The following is a 13850-nucleotide window of genomic DNA, read 5'->3' as shown; positions in this document are numbered from 1 at the left end:
TGCTGATTCACTTTTATTAGGCGTGAGCCTTGTGTCCTGATTATACAAACTATTCCTCGTGGAAATTTATAACGTTGCGTATCTCAATAATAATCCGTTGAATTATTAACACTCCGATGAATTTACAAAATAAGGTTTTAATAGATGCTGTACTCAAAAAAAACCCGATGAACTTATACGTTCCTCATAACAGGTCTAAACGCCCGACTCTAGATTCTCGATAGGGACGTTAGATATAATTGATAGATAACAACTGCTCTGATAAAGTTTCCATCACGAACTGAATGCTTTGAGGTTGTTCTGCATGAACTGGCCCCGAATCTCAATGCCCTCAAGGTCGCCAGAATTTTCTCGAATGTTCTGATGCTAAACTTGGCGATTTTCTGTTTACGTTTCAAACAATATTGGATCGCCTTACGGCATAATCAACGTGTTTTTTGTCACCATCCCGAGTTGGAAAATCATCTCTCCACTTCCGCTTCCAATCCACCCTACCCGGTTAAAATCATCAAATCCCTAACAAAATGAACACCCAAAGAGAAAAAAAAATCATGAGCGATTGATCATTCTTTTTATTCTTCGCTGAAAGAGAAAATGAAAATCTCATAAAGGGCCAACGGGGCTTTAGAAAATTAAATCGCCGGGTTTTTTTTTTCCAGCGCTGTAATTTTCAACGCTGTTTTTTTCTTCTTTTCGATTAGATTAAGGGATGGAATGGGACTCAATAGATGAGGAATTTATTCTTCCATCGAATGCCCTTGGTTTCATCCCTTGGCATTAATTAGGGGAAGAGTAAATAATTTTTATGCAGCGGGCGGGTGTTCATTTTTTCCATTTCCCTTCCCTTCCTCTTACCCACCGCCACCAGTCATCTCTTTCTGCCGCCGCAGGGGAGTAGTACCGTATGGTGGGGACCAAAGAGGATAGACCAAAGTAGAGGCTCAGTTCTGCGGGTTTGACTGACGCCAGTTTCTCCATGTTACCGACATGATTTCACCCCCGAGGAGACGGGGCGCCACGAGTCCTACTGGGGTATCTGCATATCCGCCAAGCCGGTAACGCCTCAGTAGCAGTCCCGCTGCTACGGAGACAAGTCGAGAGTGGAGATATAGGTTTTTGCGCCTTTGAAATGTTTCTTTATGATTTTTCAGCCATAATATGTCGTTTTTAGCTTTGCAAAAACTAATTTAAAAGATCTATTTTTCCCGGTCACGTGAGAAATATTTTCACCTGGCCAATTAGTTAAACATGTACCAAGAGCTAGATAAAATATTTAAATTGATATGTTGGCGCGCAGTCAGCGTACTCAATTCGCACGCTGTGGACGCGGGTTCGATCCCAGCCCCGATTTTTTTTTATTTCCTATAAATTGTTGTAATTTTTTTTTTAAGGCTACCATCGCGTTCCATTGCCGCAGTTATTTTGCAGCATCCCCGTTTAACAAATAAAAAAATTCCATCGGGCAAGAAAACAGTGGGGCAACAGATAAAGTTGTCTAGAATTACTCCCCCACCCATTCTACTTTTAAATTACTTATGTGTTGTCTCGTTTCCACATGGGGTTTATTATAAAGCGAATTAAAATAAAAAAAATTAATTTAATTAGCCAGGAAGTGACTACCCTAATTAACCCTAAGGGGGTAACTGTTTGCCAATTAGTATCTACTACCAGGGAAATATTGATTTTCAAGTTGATACGCTGGCTCATAGCTAGCGTGTTCAACTTGCACGCTCTCGACTCGAGTTCGATCCCAGCCTCCATCGTTTTTTTTTTTTTTTATGTATATTATATCAATTTTTTTTTTATAAATGGTTAATCATTAATCGAAATACCTCATGAGAATAATATCAAACGGTAATTCGATTGATGATTCACCATTTTTGAAAGATAAAATTACGTCACGTTACGTGAATAACGGATACACAGCATTACAATATTTATTGCTATTTCAATAATCTTCTCGTTATCACACAAAAGTAATAAATGATTTAAATACTAAATGTTTTTTTCCCCGACAAATTACTCTGAATTTCCTCTCTGCGCGGAGATTTCTATTTTTTTTTTACTTCGATTCGCGCCCGTGTTTTATTTCGCGACCGTCGATTTCTGCGAATTCTCGTGCCTTTTAAAAACATGAAAACAATACAGGGAGAGGATTTTAAAGGCACGAAAAAGTCGCTCGACCGATTTCAGTTGTCGATTGATATCGATGAGGAAACGACGAATCATTCCGAGCTCTTTATCGTTATCGTTATTGTTTTTTACCAATCGCGAACGGTTTCAGTGGGTGAACAATTAATAAGTATCACTGGGGGTTGGGCAATGCCGTCATTTAATAGGTGTGTGTATAGTGGGTGTGATAATTCCTCTAGTGACCAGGATGTCATGTTCCATCGGGTGCGATAAGTAAGTAAATCCATTTCCATCACCATTATTTCAGGCAAAACGTGCATGGACTGGTAATCTATTGGCATAAGTCGGGTGGGTTGTGCGGTGAATTTTGGGGTGAATTTTGTGGTGGGTTTCGTGGTGGGTTTAGCTGTGAATTTTGGGGTGAATTTTGTGGTGAATTTTGTGGTGGGTTTCGTGGTGGGTTTAGCGGTGGGTTTCGTGGTGGGTTTAGCGGTGACCCACCACGACCCACCCAATTCCCAATTTGACGGAATTCGTAGGCGATATAGGCCTACTACAAACGGTACAGGTTGGACAGAACGACAAGGACAGCGTCACAAGGGACAGTCTTGGGCTGCAAGTCATTATCGATAAAGCCCGAGCGCTGTCCAAACAAGGGGATACAAACAGAAGACTGAGGAGGGTTGAACACGGGTTAGGATACGCGGGGATTTCGCTAGGAATTCTTGGGGTGATTACCGCGGCATGTTGGAAATTCTCTCTATGGTCGAAGGTCGCGACGCTATGTGGGGGACTTGGGGTTTGTTCAGGTACTCGAAGCAGGGAGAACGAGCCCCGCCGACCGAGAACCAGGACCCCAACGCCGCAGACGCCACCACGACGAACACGCGCGATAAAACCCAACCAAGAAGTACACCTTCCGATGAGGACGCTCGCTCGGGGAGTACGACCGGCGCCTACAGCCACCATCACGGAGATTGTGGAGCTGGACGAACACTTGGAGCCCGTCGAACCAGGTCGCCCAGTCGAGACAGCCGCCCCCCTCACCCCCCAGCGTGCGCTGATCCCCCAAAATCGAGTCACACACACCCAACAATATCAGGCCCTTCCGTTGATCAGCGGCCCGCCGGAACGAACAGGAGCCCAGGGTTGGCAGATCGTCAGACCATACTGGAACGGGGAGATGTCTTACTCCAGACCACCCCTCCAACACGACGTGGGAGGACGGTAACCAGCAGAACCAACCCCGAAAGCACCTATCAACCACCTCACTAACTTGCTCTTACGCTAATCCGAAAAGAGATAAATACTCTTCTTGATAGGGATTTTGGCAATAAGAAAAACTGTAAGGGTCCGGTCGATAGGGATAGCTTTAAATTCGCTCATAATATTGTCTTGCGTCAATGATGACACAAGACAAAATTGGTGCAAAAAGCCGTGTAACTGCTTAGAACAGCGATTTGGACTTGGAGGAAACTTAGAGACTCGCAGAGAGTCAGATACCTTCCAGCAGCAGACCAAACCGGGTCTTCCACCGCTCGCAATCGCGCTCCAAATCCAACTCAGGACAATCTAATAACGCGTTACCGACCCACTCGCGCAAGGAGTGTATAACATTAAAAGTAAATATATACATCTTTAACATATTCCGCGAGTGAGGTTATTCGTGTTGTTCCCAATCTGTCATCAAGACACCCCTCCTAGAAGAGTGAACCCGGAGGGGTCACCGACTTCTAGCCGGACGGGGCACGACGGCCCACCAGAAGGGGACAAGACACAGGAGTGTCCCATCACCACCACTGTAGGGCTATTGCATAATGAGATAATTAACATTTAAATAATTAGCTTTGGAACGCCAAGGGGGATGCCCACGATTTTCAGAATTTGTCCAACAAAAAACCCGTTTTGCCAATTATCTTGTAAACAAATGGGTTTACAACATTTTGTCAAGATGGTTTTTTTGTGAGAAATCCAACTTTACACATTAATTATCTTATCGAAAAATCGCGTAGATGTCTTAGTTTGATAATTAATCGCGGATTGTTGTTTAAATTTCAAATCCAATTATTACATAAACAAATGGATTTACGGGATTCCACCAGAAGACATTTATTGTAGAAAATTTTATTCTCTGCAAAGGATGTCTTGTGATAAAAGGCCGTAAATCCATTTGTTTACGTGCTAATCAAGATAACGCGGTTATTGCTCCGGATTCAGCGAAAATCGCGAGCTATCCCCTCTGAAATAATGAGATAATTAACATTAAAACAATTAGCTTTGGAACGCCAAGGGGGATGCCCGCGGTTTTCAGAATCGCGTCTTTTAATAAATAATACTAAGGTAAATAATAATCGGTTTTTAATCATCCTAGCGCCCCCCCCCCCCCCGAAAGGATTGTCATGAAATATCTTTCCCCCTGTCTCTCTCTTACTCAGTAGCGGAATGGAACGTCCGCCCGAGGGAAGCACGCACACTGCTTACCCGCGGCACACGGACGGAGAGCCGCGAAATGCTCGCGCCCCATTGGCCGTTCTTTTCACCCCCATATCTTTGCAGGGGTGAGTCCGATCGAAAAGTAGAAACGGACTTTTCTGCTCAGAATCACCCCCAAAACATGCCTATTCACTTTTCGCGTCTACCCGCTATACACCCTGTATACTAGCTGACCCGGCAAACGTTGTTTTGCCATATAAATAATTTCCTAGTAATTTCTAAGGTAGACAAAAAATAGCTTACTTATTCGTGCAAAATACATCCAAAATTGATAATTTAATTATTATATTATCCAAAATTGATAATTTAATTATTATTGATAAAATAGGAATGATTAAAAGTTAATATGAGAGTTACACTGAGATAGCTCAATAATAATTGTCAACGTTACTACTACACTTGATGCATAAACAATAATGATGGCCGACAACTGTGTAGAGAGTGAGAAAGAAAGGAGACCGGCTTCGTTCTCATCCCTACTCCGTGCTGTTTACTGGGTCAGAAGTGACACCCGTAGACATGTGGCAGGGATAACTAATTAAATGACGATGAATCAGTTCTCGACCGGAGAGGAAAATGATGAAATTACTGGAATGGCTATTAAAAAATAAGGGTTGATCGTAGAAGGGTGAAAATTGAGGATTGTATGTATTTTTGTATGTTGTATCATAAAAAAATAGAAATTAAAAATTTTGTGTAAAAAATAAAAAAAAAATTTAGGGGTGGACTACCCCTAACATTTAGGGGGATGAAAAATAGATGTTGGCCGATTCTCATAGATACCGAATAAGCACAAGAAATTTCATCAAAATCGGTCACGCCGTTTCCGAGGAATATGGCAACAAAAACTGTGACACGAGAATTTTATATATTAGATAACCCCTTGGTGAGTAGTCTGGGACTATTCACTACCACTAGGCTATCAAAAGGATCATCGCAGTGGACAGCCGAAACCCAAACGTCACAGGGTGAATTTTTGAGGTGACTTTTGTGGTGGGTTTCGCGGTGGGCTTAGCTGTGAATTTTGGGGTGAATTTTGTGGTGGGTTTCGTGGAAGGTTTCATGGAGAATTTTTAAAAATGAAAAACGAATGTGAAAACTATAAATTAATTTTTTGAAGTTGCAAAAACATTTTTCATCTGGCTTTTCAAAGAAAATATGGATTTTAAGCCCCAGATTCTTATAGGATATTATGGATGTAGGTGTAATTATTTTCGCAGTTCGGACGCGTGGATCGACCGGATGGGAAATGAACAACTTCGCGGTTTATCTCTGACCCAATTACGTGACTGTCGCATTTGTTCGGATCATTTCCAGGACTCGGACTACATCACTGTAGGGGCTGGTACGAGACGACTAAAAAACGGCGCCACAGCTATTGCGGTAATTAGCAAACTAAACACTACAATCCCAGCTCTATCCAACGTTCCTCTCAATGAGCGTATTCAGGATGAACCTTCTGCTCTCAGAAGAGAGGCGCACAATGCTCATCCTGAAGTTGCAAGTTACACGGTTGAAGCAATTTCTAAACGTAAATTAGATGCAATGTCGGTAAAAATAGATGTACACCGCGTACTTATTGACGAACAAAGGCTAAAAGTCATTGAGCAACGCGCGAAAATTAAAGTGTTGATTCGGAAAAATTCACGTTTGAGGAAGGCTAGACTGAAACCGAAGAAATTATCAGTACAAGAGGTAATTTCCGGTGCAGCGCAGCATTTAAGCGGAAGAAGTCTTTCCATTGTTAAAATGCAACTTCGTCATTCGCGGAAACGGTCGTGGGATAAGGAAGAAAAAGATTTCGCGTTACAAATTCATTCCAGAGGACCTCGAGTTTAGCGGTATTTACGGAAAAAACGAGGAATTGCGTTACCTTGCAAGACTTTAGTACGGCAATGGATGAATCAAACGGTTATTTCTCCTGCCTTCAACCCTGTAGTTTTCGCTAAATTGAGAGAGAAAGTGGGGCAAATGATAGACTATGAGAAAAATTGGACACTCATGTTCGATGAAATGTCACTTCGCGAATTACTAGAGTATGACTCGCGTTTGGATTGCGTTACGGGTTTTGAAGATTTAGGCGAGTTCGGTAGATCGAGTAAAATCGGTAATCACGCGTTAGTTTTTATGATTCGGGGGTTACGATCGTCTTGGAAACAACCCATTGCGTATTTTATTGTGAATGGCTCAATTCGAAGTCACGTATTAAAGTACATTATAGATGAGGCTGTACATCGGATCCATGATTGTGGGCTTCAAGTTAAGTTTATTGTTTGTGATCAAGCGCAGGCCAATATTTCAGCCATTAACGCTTTGATGACAAAGGTCCCCCGAAAAAAGGAGGCCAGTGTTCTTGCTAGCTCGGCAGATGATGTGACGCAAGTTACTAAGAATTCTGACGATTCTTTCGAACGGGATGCACAATATTACTTATTTGAAGGTCACAAAATCCATTTTGGCTTCGATCCACCTCATCTCCTCAAAGGATTGCGCAAAAATCTCTTCGCGTACGATTATTTGCTCCAAGAAATCCAAACTCATCCTTCGACGGAAGAAACTTGCCTTTCCGAGAACGAAGCGATGCTTTCGGACCACGAAGGAATGGCTTCTAATGGGGAAAGTATTGTTTCTGACGGAACGGGTCAGTTTGTAACGCAAACTATTTCTTGGGGGGCAATCAGAGAGCTTCGCGAAGTCGAAAAATCGAGTGTTGTTCGGGCAGCGCCGAAGCTGACCGATAGACACGTCGAAATGAATCGTTTTTCAAAAATGAATGTTTCAATGGCGGCTCAAATTTTTAGTCATTCCGTGGCGCAAGCTCTACGTATGGGCCACGTGAGTGGAGATTTAAAGCACGAATCGTGTATTGCAACCGCGGACTTTCTGGAAAAATTCAACAGACTCTTTGATTGCCTCAATGCACGCGCAAATTCGTATTCGAATCCGTTTCGGCGGGGTTTATCAATTAACGATACGCGTGTAGAGGACGCATTAAACGAGGCTTTACTTTGGCTCGCGAAATTAAATGTTAAAGGTGGGAAAAATCCACCTACCTTCAACAATTTTCAGTTCACGATCAAAAGTATTCTAGCTTTATGGCAAGATCTTGGAGCAGAGGGGGTCCCATACCTTCTGACTTGAAATCTCAATCACGATCCTCTAGAAAATCAATTCGGTTTTTGGCGATCTCAATGGGGTAATAATGTCAAACCATCCGCGAGACAGATTCGATTTTGTGCGCAACGATCTATGTTCCCAGAGGCTGTAATTTCACCTCCAACAGGGCATATTGCCAGAATGATAGAACCGCTTGTTTATTGGCCAGTGATACAGCAACGACCAGTGCGTTGAATAACTCATTGCCCAATATACAAGTAAGCGACAACGCTAATCTTTTTGCAGGCGATAACGACGAAGATTTAGAATTCGAGCCGGTCGAACTAACTATCGATGATGTTCAAACTGCTGGTGATCGCGCTTCCCTCAAAGAGTCCTCCATTCGTTACGTTGCGGGTTCTATTGCCCAGACGTGTTCGAAAAAATTCCATTGCGATAACTGCCAATCTTTCATGTCGAAGACTAATACGCAACTCGAGATCGCGAATGAAACTTTAATATTCTGGAGAGCGTATTCGTGTCAAGAAGGGGATCATTTTGGGAAATTAATCGTGCCGACCAATGATTTCAATAATGTAGTTTCTGCCGGTTTCAAAATTTTCGAAGTTGCGATCCAGCCAAATCTTCATAATAAAAAACTTCAAAATACTGTCCGTGGGGTGTTTTGAACCGTGGCTTAAACGCGAGTATCCTCAATGGTTTTCAGATGTTTCGGGAACAGTTTGCGAGTATCATCGGTCATTTTGCATCAAATTATTGAGTAGATGCATCGTTTTTTATAATTTGAAATGGCTATCGCAAGATCTTCGCGATAAACCGAACGGGAAAAGACAGTTGGGAAAGGGTATGAAACAAAATGCGAAATTGAAGTTATTTTGCCATCGGTAGTTGTAGATTGTTTGCATAGTTTACTAGGAACATATATCGTTCGGCACGCGCTGGGATCGGTAGCGCACACAGGACAATTTTTCATCCAGGAATGCATGAAAAATTGTCTGTTGATGGTTAATTTTTTCCCATCCGCGAATTATTTGTGTCTTTATTTTATCAAAAGAAGAGAACGGGGTCAAATGGGATGCGAAACAATTTTTCAATTGATAACGATTTTTATTCTACGAGACTGAACCGCGCGCCCCAGCGCGCGGGCACTCAATGAATAACTGTCTACGACTCTATTACGAAAGAAATCCTACGAATGATTTATCAATGGGTTTTCTCTCTGTTAATAAATGGAATAAAACACAATAACAACACCTAATCATACTATGATGATTGAGATATCTCCACAGTAACTTGTACTTAATGAACACTTCGAAATGTACTGGGGACCTGAGCATATTCGAAAGCGGTTTCCATAATTTAAGGAATTTCCTATCCAGTTTTGATTAATAGATGAAAGTTGAAAAGACACCGAAACTGAATTAATAACGTGTAACTCAACATTGGTGTAGATAGAACCTCCATAATCTAGGCAATCGTTTCGGAATGCGCTCAGGAAACTATGATGAAAATATTGAGTTTTTATATATTGCAAAATTTTAACTAAGTGTAAGTGACTGTCCAAGTATTTAAAGGTATGATCGCAACTCTCATATCTAATTCTAGCGATATAACTCTTTAAAGACGTAATTTTTTATCATATTGTTGGTCCTTTGTTCACCAAGGAAGAGTTGCAGTGACCGCCAAGATCGAACACGTGAAAACGCAACATATAATTGCCCATGATTAAAGACATCTTTTCGAAGATCGAGTTCAATTCTATTGAATGTTTGTCCTTGACTTTTGTTGATTGTCATCGCGAATGCCAGTTTGATAGGAAACTTTCGACGTTGGAATGTAAAAGGGTAGACGTCCTCACAATAGAGAATGATGCGATGAATGAAAACGATCTCTCCGGCCTTGTCGCCCGTGAGAATTCGACATCGTAGGAGATTATTTGCGAGTTCTAAAATTTGTACACAATCCTTCATTGATACTAAGATTTCGAATGAGCATAACGATACAGTTGTGTCTAAGTTTCAACTCATGCGGCGGGAAACCTGGTGGACTTAATGAATTCAAATACTCTGGGAGTATTGCATCTGAAATATCTCCATTGTCACAGTTTTTCACACTGTCTATGCTGGTATAAATCTTTTCCGTTGTTTTATCGAAGTGTTCTACAACTCGATTGTTTATTTCTTCAACATCAATGTTTCGTGCAGATAGTATTGCGACATTTGCAAATTCATCGAATTTTCTCTTCTCTATGAGTTCTTTGCATGTTGATACAACTATATCAGCTGTTCGTGGAGCTATACACTGTTCTGGTGCTAACAAATTATTGCTGGCATCAGTTGAACATCCATCACCTACAGAAAGAAGATATCTGGAGAACTCAATTTCTCCTGGGAGAGTACGCATATTTTCAGTCAGTGCAAATATGGAAAAATGTTTCCACAACACACTGAATTTGATCGATAAATTGACCATCTCAGAGCGAGTAGCGTGAGTTTTCACTGGTAATAACTGCCTGAAATCACCGCCCAGAATCATAATTTTTCCTCCGAATGGCAGGTTCACATTCGTAAAGTCACGAAGTGTTCGATCGACCAATTCCAAAGCGTATCTCGGTGCCATTGGAGCTTCATCCCAGATGAAAACATCAACTCCTCGTAGATAATCAGCGTTTTGAGACTGATTCTTAATGTTTGAAACAGAATGGGAGAAAAGAGGAACCGGCATACCAAAAGTTTTATGCACAGTTCTCCCATGCGGTAGTAATATTGCCGCAATACCTGTAAACGCCATTGTGCAAATTTGTTTTCCTCTTCCTGTCAGTATATGATAGATTGTGGTGTAAATAAATGTTTTACCTGAACCACCGGGACCATCAATGTAAAAACATGTATTTGACGAATTATTTACCTCCGAAGAAACTACATCGAAAATTTTATCCACAATTTCCTTCTGCTTGACGTTCAATCTTCGATATTGATCAAGACCAATTTCTGTATGCTGTTGGAGCATTCCTGCATCTATGGACTCGGTAATATTATTTGGCACCTCTTCCATCGTAGGCATGGTAGGAAAACGACTCAAGTCTGAACCTTCTTGAGTGAGAAATGTATTGATTTCAGCATACGCTCTTCTTTCAGCTGTTTGAACATCGGCATCTCGTTGAAAATCTTGAGACATGGCATCTTTGAATTTCAACCATAATTCTTCTGGTTGGTTTGGCTGACAATATATCAAAATTCGAGCGTACAGACGACGGAGTTGTCGAGGCATCATCCATATTTCGCCATCTGTCATTGCTCGTTCCCATTCTGTATCATCTGCGATAAGTCCTAATGCTAGACAGGTACTGAGATACGTATCATACAGATGTCCATTAACAGTTCTCAAATCCTCAAAACTAATTGCTCCGTTGCTTTTTATCAATAATAATCGCAGATGAAACAATTCAATTTGAGTGGGAGCTACCGAATACATTCGTCCGATAACATTGAATTGAGCTTTCCGTTTCTCCCATCTTGAGATCCCTGAATCTCGATTTTTCTTGAAAACGTAATGGGACGGAATTTCTGAATAAGTGAACTTCCTAGCTTCGGGATCTCGTTGATTTAGAGTGAAATAATCCATCAACATTGTTTCTTTTTGCAATGCAGACCTTATAGCTTCATCATCGGCTACATCGGAAATGGTTAGAGTCTGTTGATTAGGTAGATGCACAGGTAATCTCACGATTGAATGACTTTTTTCTTGTAATATATGACTTAATATACGATCACTGGCTTCGACTGGGCTGACATATCGAGCCTCCACGAAATTACGAATTTCATCATGATCGATCACATTTTCACCATAACCAGGATCGGTAATCTCAACGGCCGCCGCATCATGGCCTTTGTAAACATATTTATATAGATACTTTACCGATTGGATAGATGAAACGACTTCAACGTTGATATGACAATTGTATAATTTCAATAGTGTGGAATTCTAGGGAACTACAAATTTATTGTCAATTGTTTGTCCATTTCCACGGTTATAAACACCAGTGTTTCTGCGACGATACGTAGGATAACCGTTTTCATCTAGGGTAGTTTCGGCTTGAAAATCTTTGGGGAAATGTTTCGTACCCTTACCTTTTTCGTTTTTACACCAACTGCCACATGGACCGTGAATCATGTTCTTCATTACGATTTGATGTAACGTGGGATCTTCGTCTGGATTTGGAATTTCTGCAGAAATATATTTATCAACTACATCTGGAGTAGTTATTTTGTGATTCTGTTTCAACGTTAATAATATGTGCACATGAGGTAAACCTCGTTTCTGATATTCAACGACATACACGTATTCAAGCACTTCGCCGAACAATTTATCTTTTATGATGGTTTTTTCCATCAACTCATCTTTTTTCCTGTGAAAAACACGTGAAACTAAATCAGGTCGATCAGATGGTGTTTGAGCGGGTAATAAATTTTCTTGTATTTCACGCCAGTTTGGATTGCACGTCATCGTAATGAAGAGATCCGGTTTACCGAATTTCCTTACAATTGACATGGCATCTTGATAGTGCTGCATCATGTTGCGTGGAGAACCCACAAATGATGAAGGAAGAATGACCATTTTTCCAACTCGACCATGAGATTCATCTGCTCTTCTTTGTAAATGATCTCTTAAACCTTGATACGAGTCAGAACGTAGCTTTTCTTGATTATTTCTATCAAATGTCAAACGGTCTCTCTCAACTTTGACGTGGCTGTCAACAATCCATTGTTGGAATAATCTGCCGCCTTTGAGAATCACATTGTCGTCTCTGTCAGCCATTCTGTACTTTGTATAAGCATTGCGAGTAACTCGTCCAGACCTGTTCGTCAATGGCATTTTGTCATGCCATCCTCGAGTTCCGTTGGGATAGAACAGTGGATAAATCCACGGTTCAACATTGGGATCCATGGTGCTGATATACGTGAGTTCTTTCGTAGCTTTGACACGGATTGAAACGTAAGACTCTGGGATTTCGCCGTCCGCAGTAGTAGTGAATATCGCTGCGACTTCATTAATCTTCTGGAGATTATATCGTCCACGATCCATGCCTGGTTTCAAAGAAAACAATAGTTGCATTTTAGGTTCCACTCCTGATTCTCTAGAATTTAGTCTCGATTGCAATAGTTCTTCGTGCATCATTTGATATGATCGTGCAAAGTCATTGCATTTCCGAAGTGCGCTATCGATTTCACCTACCAATTCTGCATCCAACGTTGACATTTGATTGCATCGAACATCAGTTGCTTCATTTTGATCAACTATGAAGAGCTGACCATATGAAGGACATTCACTTTCAGAAGGGTACAAACTCGTATTAATCTGGTAATAAATTTGGCCGTTAATTTTAAAACAATATGGTCCAGGGCGTCTTTCATCAAAATTCACCAAATTTGCATTGAACGAAGCGAATGCAAAAGAATTATTATAACTACGTATATGCTGAAGAAAATGATTGGATTTTTCATGCTTGCCGTCGAATAATTCACGCAATATTCCTGGTGGTTCAGGTAAAGATTCTAATCTCACCGCTCCGTGACCACAACAACTCTGGAATGAATCTTTCTTACCTGACGTTCGCTCAAATGCAAAATGCTTCGCGTTGCAATGACAACAAATCATGTCCATGGGTCCTATATAGTGTTCAGCAATACTTCTTTCACTTCTTTCTAGCCTGGGACCTGTATTTCCAATATTTGTATTAACGATTCCTGACACCATTGACATGCGTTTTGCTTGTAAGGGAATCCATTCTGAACAAACTGCCGAATCTTTAATGGTTGGCTGTTTGACTGAATGTTGTATGGGAATATCTAGGTCAATTCTATGACCCCGAAGGTTAACCATCTGATCAACTCGACGTTTTTGTCGACGTAATTTCTGCTGGGCTATATTCTTTTCACGCCTTACCTTTTTCAATTTAGCTTCTTCTTCTGGTGTTCGTTGGATCTTTCTTCTGGGCATTTTATCAATCGAAGTAATGACTACAATTGTTCAATACTACTAATTGATAGGGAAAACGATGATTTCCTGCAGATTTATTGATTTTTGTGGCTAGATAAATCAATTGT

General features: G+C 41.0%; 1 protein-coding gene across 1 annotated transcript; it reads right to left on the bottom strand.

Moving 5' to 3' along the window:
• Positions 1 to 8855: 8855 nt before the first annotated feature.
• On the bottom strand, positions 8856 to 13743 carry LOC135171800 (uncharacterized). Its single transcript, XM_064138355.1, has 6 exons — positions 11874 to 13743; positions 9783 to 11630; positions 9463 to 9718; positions 9287 to 9358; positions 9008 to 9242; positions 8856 to 8915 (listed from the first exon to the last, which is right to left on the bottom strand). Exons 1-6 carry the CDS (start codon positions 13741 to 13743, stop codon positions 8856 to 8858), a joined length of 4341 nt encoding a protein of 1446 aa, XP_063994425.1.
• Between the last annotated feature and the right edge of the window lie 107 nt (positions 13744 to 13850).

This window comes from Diachasmimorpha longicaudata, unplaced genomic scaffold, assembly GCF_034640455.1.
Source record: "Diachasmimorpha longicaudata isolate KC_UGA_2023 unplaced genomic scaffold, iyDiaLong2 ctg00000106.1, whole genome shotgun sequence".
Lineage (NCBI taxonomy): Eukaryota > Metazoa > Arthropoda > Insecta > Hymenoptera > Braconidae > Diachasmimorpha > Diachasmimorpha longicaudata.
The sequence above is the reverse complement of the archived record's forward strand: the minus strand, read 5'-3'. Positions and strand labels throughout refer to the sequence as shown.

Excerpts from the sequence above, each read along its gene's own strand:
- LOC135171800 (XM_064138355.1), bottom strand. The coding sequence starts at position 13,743 with ATGCCCAGAAGAAAGATCCAACGAACACCAGAAGAAGAAGCTAAATTG. Across the intron at positions 11,631-11,873 it reads TTGGTGTAAAAACGAAAAAG|GCCATGATGCGGCGGCCGTT; the intron begins GTAAGGGTACGA and ends ATGTTTACAAAG. Across the intron at positions 8,916-9,007 it reads GAGATATCTCAATCATCATA|AGTCGTAGACAGTTATTCAT; the intron begins GTATGATTAGGT and ends CTTTCGTAATAG.